Source organism: Gigantopelta aegis, chromosome 7 (genome assembly GCF_016097555.1).
Source record: "Gigantopelta aegis isolate Gae_Host chromosome 7, Gae_host_genome, whole genome shotgun sequence".
Taxonomy (NCBI): Eukaryota; Metazoa; Mollusca; class Gastropoda; order Neomphalida; family Peltospiridae; genus Gigantopelta; species Gigantopelta aegis.
In genome coordinates, this window is record NC_054705.1 from 44,293,065 (window position 1) to 44,300,797 (window position 7,733).

The 7,733-nt window shown below is 42.3% G+C and overlaps 1 protein-coding gene across 1 annotated transcript; it reads right to left on the reverse strand.

The window, feature by feature from the left end:
• Window positions 1–769: 769 nt before the first annotated feature.
• On the reverse strand, window positions 770–7,303 carry LOC121377748 (acetylcholinesterase-like). Its single transcript, XM_041505836.1, is given in 4 exon segments — window positions 770–882; window positions 3,755–3,915; window positions 4,413–5,867; window positions 7,218–7,303. Coding segments are annotated over 3 exon segments (1,713 nt in total). The 5' UTR covers window positions 5,861–5,867; window positions 7,218–7,303; the 3' UTR covers window positions 770–778.
• Window positions 7,304–7,733: the final 430 nt, after the last annotated feature.

Consider the following 7,733-nt stretch of genomic DNA (forward strand, 5'->3'; position numbering starts at 1 on the left):
TTCCAAGATCGATATAGATCTCACCTACCCCCCACCCCCACCCCGAATCCCCCCCCCCCCAAAAAAAAACCCCCAACAACAACACCAAAAAAGCACCAACATTTTTGTTTTCTTTTTGTAGAATATAAACTATAAAATATTTATCAGTTATAAACAAAATGCAGTGTTTTATGGCACTTGGCAAACCAGTGGTCAATTCCAAGAATCTCAGTCTCGTGCCTCGTCTATAGGAGGACAGCCACTCCTGGTCAGAGATCCTTTGCTGGATAATATATCCATCTGACCGCCACAAAGAGGGCAGCCACTCCTGGTCAGAGATCCTTTGCTGGACAATACATCCATCTGACCGCGACAAAGAGGACTGCCACCCACAGACTAAATCACAACCAACACAAGACACGGCTCATTGGTATACAAACAGCTGTGATGACGTGTAATCAGGAATCACTGTCAAAACAGTGATAATATCAGGTGCTTCCCAAATATACCGGCCTCGGTGGTGTCGTGATCAAGCCATCGGACATAAGGCTGGTATGTATTCGCTCTGCAGCCTGATACCGGCTCCCACCCAAAGCGAGTTTTTTCAGTGGGTAGGTGTATCACCACTACACCCACTTCTCTCTCACTAACCACAAACAAACTGTCCACGATAGCTGAGGTGTGTGTGTCCAGGACCCTGTGTTTGGGACTCAGGGGGGTGCAAGACTTCTACACCCTCTTCTCTCTCACGTTGGACAGATTTTAGTGTAAGTTTGCTATTTAAGACGCATTCCAATTATCAAGTACGTTTTACTGCAAACAAAAGTCCAAACAGGATGCACAGTACTGGAATGCTTCCTTTCATTGGTTGAGCACGGCTCGTGGCACAACGCTCATTGGTGGCTGGAAGAAAAAAGAAGAAATAATCATAAAACAGAATGTATAACGTACTTTACTATCCTTATTTTAAGAGCGAGAAAAAGAAAGTTACGAGAGGAATGAGGAACAAAAGGGAAAATGTATTATGTGTGAAGTTAAAAGTTTGTTTTATTTAATGACACCACTAGAGCACAGTGGTTATTTAATCATAGGCTATTGCATGTAAAACGTTTGGCAATTTTGACGCGTACCCATCAGAGAAAAACAAACAATCTTGTGAATGGATCTATTGAAGTGGAGGCGGGACGTAGCCTAGTGGTAAAACGCTCGCTCGATGCCCGGTCGGTATCGGATCGATCCCCGTCGGTGGGCATATTGGGCTATTTCTCGTCCCAGCCAGTGCACCACGACTGGCATATCAAAGCCCGTGGTATGTACAACCCTATTTGTGGGATGATGCATATAAAAGATTCCATGCTGCTAATCGAAATGAGTAGCCCATGAATTGGCGACATCGTGTTTCCTCTCTCAATATATGTGTAGTCCTTAACTATATGTTGGACGCCATATAACAGTACGTGGAAAGTGTTCGGTGCGTCCTTAATTAAAAGCATTTCCTTTCATTGAGGTGGTTCGATCTTGCGCTGAACCGACTTAGCCATATCCCACCCCCTGTCTTAGTGTATTACTGATAAATAGGGATCGAACTACCTCAGTGGATCTATTCAACTTATTGGGGGTTTTCTCGTTCCAACCAGTGCACCACAACTGGTCAAAGGCTGTGATGTGTGTTTTCCTGTATGTGGAAAAGTGCATACAAAAGATCCCTTGCTGCATTAGGAAAACTGTTGCGGATTTCCTCTGATGACTAAGTGTCAGAATTACCAAACGTTGGACATTCAATAGCCTATTATTCATTAAAGGGTCATCCCTTAGTTTCAAACCGTAAAAATTAACGCTAAGTTTATTTTATCTACAAACCTATAACACATTTGGATAAGGTTACAATTGAGTGAAACATGAGTCTGTGACTTTGAAATTGAGAAATACACTCTAAAATTAAAACTCGACTACATAACTGTTACTTGTCAGACGCACCTGAGTTTTTAAAAATATGAGAAATGCATTTTGTTTTCATATTAAAAACACCAGGTTGACCAAAAATACTTTGAATATATGGAAATTGATAATCTAAACAATAAAATCTAAGTAAAGTATTATTTAAGTTATCAAGAACGGTTATAATAGTAAACAAATATGCGTTAATCTTTAGTCAATGTGCTCTAGTGATGTTGTTAAAAAAAAAACGTTTACTGATGAATAGATTAACATATAGCTTCGTTAATTTTCACATACGGAAAAGCATTTATGTACATTTTCCCATAGACAAGATGATCCATGCCACGACCTTTAATGTACCAGTCATGGCAACTGATTGGAATGGGAAGACACACACAATCAGAAATTGTGTCCACCGAGGGGATTCAGTGTTTTGACACAAGCTCCTCAGGCAAGTGCTCTACCGTTCGATATAGATCCCACTTCAAAAATATACAAACAAAAAACCCAACATTTTTTATAGAATATGAACTATAAAATATTTATCTGTGATTAAGACCCTACCTCTGCACAATGAACTATAAAATATTTATCACAATGCAGAGTCGAATTGGCACTTGGCAAACCAGTGGTCAATTCCAAGATCGATATAGATCTCACCTACCCCCCACCCCCACCCCGAAATCCCCCCCCCCAAAAAAAAAAACCCCAACAACAACACAAAAAAAAGCACCAACATTTTTGTTTTCTTTTTGTAGAATATAAACTATAAAAATATTTATCAGTTATAAACAAAATGCAGTGTTTTATGGCACTTGGCAAACCAGTGGTCAATTCCAAGAATCTCAGTCTCGTGCCTCGTCTATAAAATATGAGGACAGCCACTCCTGGTCAGAGATCCTTTGCTGGATAATATATCCATCTGACCGCCACAAAGAGGGCAGCCACTCCTGGTCAGAGATCCTTTGCTGGACAATACATCCATCTGACCGCGACAAAGAGGACTGCCACCCACAGACTAAATCACAACCAACACAAGACACGGCTCATTGGTATACAAACAGCTGTGATGACGTGTAATCAGGAATCACTGTCAAAACAGTGATAATATCAGGTGCTTCCCAAATATACCGGCCTCGGTGGTGTCGTGATCAAGCCATCGGACATAAGGCTGGTAGGTATTCGCTCTGCAGCCTGATACCGGCTCCCACCCAAAGCGAGTTTTGACGACTCAGTGGGTAGGTGTATCACCACTACACCCACTTCTCTCTCACTAACCACAAACAAACTGTCCACGATAGCTGAGGTGTGTGTGTCCAGGACCCTGTGTTTGAACCTTACTTAGATATAACGACTCAGTGGGTAGGTGCAAGACTTCTACACCCTCTTCTCTCTCACTAACCACTAACAACTACCCCTCTGTCCTGGACAGACAGCCCAGATAGGTGAGGTGTCTGCTCAGGACAGCGTGCTTGAACCTTACTTTGATATAAGCACGAAAATAAGTTGAAATGAAGTTGCGAAGTATGAGCATATCCTTCCCCACCTATGCCACCTATGATGCCACCTACGATGACATCCACAATAACACGATGACATCAACGATGCCACCTACGATGACATCCACAATAGCATTTACGATGAAACCTACGATGACAAAAATACATGTCCAAGAGAGTTTCATCAGAGATAAAAAAAAAGTTGCACAAGTTCAAGCATGGAATAGCCATCATTTAGGTCAGTAATGATGCATCGTATTAACTTGATATAGCCTCTAAATCTCCGCCATAAAACACCTATCATTAAACTAGACAAACAAATGGTTGGATGTCCTCACCTTTGGTTTTCGTCAGTAGCTTTACGGTCTTCTCCCAAAACATGCATGCTCTATAACGTAGACCCTGTCCAGTTGACATGGTTTTGTTCAGAACAATGTGCTTCATTTCATTATTGTCGTACACGGGCCAAATTGTCTGGTTTTGTGCATTATTTGGATCACTGAAAAAAAAGAGAAAAGGGGTCTTTAATATGCACCATCACACATACAAGATAGCACATACCAGGGCCAATGATATACCTGTCGTTGTGCACTGGCTGGAACGAGAAATAGCCCAACGGGCTACCGACAAAAATCGAACCCAGGCTAACCACGCATCAGGCGAGCACTTTATGACTGAGCTAAGTTCCGCCCTCTTTATTAGTTATATAACCAGTCAGTTACATTTAAAAAAAATCCCCCTTTCGTACCAATTGGGTGTTTGTGTCGACAAGTTCACAAGTCGACTTTCAGTGTATATTCAAGTTATAAGACTGGACAGTGTAAATGCACAACCAGGTTCAGGAGTTCAATCAGCGGTGGCAATTATAATACAATGTGTAGCTACAGTGTATACCTTTTAGCCTCTGGTAGTGGGGAGTGGGGAACAAAAGGAGCATAACCGTATACATCAATACATACATACACACATACACACAAATAAGAAATCTGTACTTACCCTGTTTTCGCAAAGCTAGTCCAGTAATGCGTGATTTGTTCACTGATCCACTTATCGTCGTTGGAGAACTCCAGACTGTTGTTCAGTGGATGCCCAAACACCAGTTCCAGATCATACGTGTGTGCAACGCCCGTGTTTTCAGGGTAGGGACAAAGAGCAGATCTGTGTTCCAGGTAGTACATAAACACCTTGTTGCCCATCGCGGAAAAAGCCTCTGCAAAGGATGTCACTGGACACTTGAAATGAAAATCACCAAACAGGTTTTCTGTGAGAGTGTAGTAACTCGGACGAAGCGATGGCACTGTGGACATTTCGTACTCGTTCACAATAGCTGGGACAATGGAGATGTCTCCGTATGATTTTCCTACAGCGTTGGCAACATCCATGAATCCAGTTTTGTTAAAGGGTCCGTGAATAAACAAGGATCCTTCATCTTTATTGAGCCCTATTATGATACTCGTGTTTTTCACGTTCCCCTGCTGAAGCATCTGTTCTGGATGCGATGGTAGGAAGTAGCCATCAACAATCGGCGCCCATGGAGCTGGGTTTGGTAGACTCAACGAGTACAGGTGGTTGTTGGCAATCTTCTGAGCATCAAGTTTCAATATGCACGAAATCATGGCTGCTTTATTAATAGCAGGACATCGTAAACGTCTTGCTAGACCTGTAGATGTGGCTTCCATAGAGTTCGCATCTACGGATGCCCATTTGGCTAGAGCTGCTCCACTCTCTAAGATAGCGAACTGCAAGAGGTGTCGGGACAGAGGTGAAAGTAGATGGTGGTTCACCGAACCTGCTCCAGCAGTCCCACCGAACAAAGTGATCCTTTTTGGATCTCCTCCAAATCTGTCTATGTTGTCGTGAATCCACTTTAGACCTAACACCTGGTCTAGCATGCCTTGGTTACCTGGAGCAGAGTCACTTCCAGTGTAGAAGAATCCAAATGCACCCAGACGATAATTGATAGACGCTATTATGACGTCATTAGCAGCAGCTAGATAGTGTCCCTGGTGCACTGGACGATTAATAGAACCCGAGACAAAACCGCCCCCGTGCACCCAAACAAGGGTGGTTAGATTCCTCACTTTGGTAGTTGGAGTCCAGATATTAAGGTACAGACAGTCTTCGCTATTATTTTGATCATCAAATCGTAACTAATAACGGCTTTTACCATGCGACTGCATGCAAGATTTTTTAGGAACTCTCGCATCCACTGTTTGGTCTCCCCATGCAGGCACTGTTTCTGGTCGTTTGAAACGTAAACTACCCACCGGTGGCTTGGCGAAAGGAATCCCATAGTAACTGTTGATTGTCTTATTAAGAATTACCTTTGTGATACCTTGGATCTTGCCGTGCGTTGTGTTCACAATTGGGTCGTCTGCCAGACCTGTCATAACAACGGCCATGACCAAAAGTCCTCGAAAAATGGTTGATGTTATTGCTGACATTTTCCCCCTAAAAATAATTCTAAATATAAATAACAGTCCCAGAAACAAATTGATGGAGATAATAATAACGACGATGATGATGATTATTATGATGACGATAATAATTATGATCACACCCTTAATCAGTGTTCGACAAATGTTTGTCAAAGTATCTAGCCCTCACAGAAGCTTTGGCTAGTTGCCTATGTATTAGATTAATACAGATGATATTTTCCACTATTTTCCATATAAATTCCCAAACGAAAACTCCACTAACCTTGCCAGTACCGTGACGGCTAGTGAATGTGTCGAACTCTGACTTAATGTGTTTTTGGATTTGGAGCAGTGCATTTGTTTCTTTCTTACTGTGTCTGTCTGTCTGTCTGTCTGTCTCTCTCTCTCTCTCTCTCTCTCTCTCTCTCTCTCTCTCTCTCTCTCTCTCTCTCTCTCTCTCTCTCTCTCTCTCTCTCTCTCTCTCCCTGACAGGACGTAGCCCAGTGGTAAAGCACTCGCTTGGTATGTGGTCGATTTGGGATCGTTCCCCATCAGAGGGACCATTGGGCTATTTCTCGTTCCAACCATTTCACCACGACTGATACATCAAAGACCATGGTATGTGCTATCCTGTATGTGGGATGGTGCATATAACAGATCCCTTGCTGCTAGTGGAAATATGTAGCCAAAATGACAATATGTTTGACCCAATAACTGATGATTAGTAAACACCAATGTGTTCTGGTGGTGTCGATAAACAAAACAAACCTTTATTTAACTCTCTCTCTCTCTCTCTCTATCTCTCTCTCTCTCTCTCTCTCTCTCTCTAACTCTCTCTCTCTCTTTCTCTCTCTCTCTCTCTCTCTCTCTCTCTCTCTCTCTCTCTCTCTCTCTCTCTCTCTCTCTCTCTAACTCTCTCTCTCTCTCTCTCTCTCTCTCTCTCTCTCTCTCTCTCTCTCTCTCTCTCTCTCTCTCTCTCTCTCTCATTCTTTAGTTTCCTTCTTGTCTATATCAAAACAAGCTTTATTTATCTCTTTCTTTCTCTCTATATTTCTTTCTCCATCTTCCTCTCTCTCTCTCTCTCTCTCTCTCTCTCTCTCTCTCTCTCTCTCTCTCTCTCTCTCTCTCTCTCTCTCTCTCTCTCTCTCTCGCTCTATTTCGCTTCTTGTCTATATCTCCCTATATTGTATGTTCGCGCGTGCGTGCGAGTGTCTGTCTACCTGTGTGTCTGTGTGTGTGTGTGTGTGTGTATGTGTATGTGTATATATATATATATATATATATATGTGTGTGTGTGTGTGTATGTATGTGTGTGTTTCTACGTGCGTTCGTTGTGTCTTTATGTATGTTATTCCATTTTAATATTAAGGTAAAAACAACTCACCAGTATTTCACGTAATCGTACCACAAACTGATATCTATATTGGGAAACAAGCCAATTGTAGACTGTGCAGTGCTACTTCCAGTGAGTCCCACTCTAGCACGACATGTGACTTACTTGACTAAACAAAGACTAGGTCAGACGATGTTGAATACCAGTAGCTGATGTCCTATTCCTCTAAATACAGGTCGTGGGTTGTCATGCATGAGTGCACAGCGGAACTCCTGACAGCAACATAGAAGTGATTACAAAGGTGGTGTTGGCGGTTTCTAGGTGTATATGACTGTACTGACGCCGAAAAGAAACTTTACAAGGTTTGAAAACCCAACAGATGTATACAGTTATTGACATATTCTTTCTACCGACAGTTGACGACCGACTTAATAAATGCATTGTTTTTGGTAGCCAAATAAAATATGCTAAGCACTAGGCTTTTTAATCAATACTTACACTATAAGGGGTGGGGGGAACCTTCAAATTAGATAGCTAGGCTAGTATAACTCCCCCCCCCCCCCCACC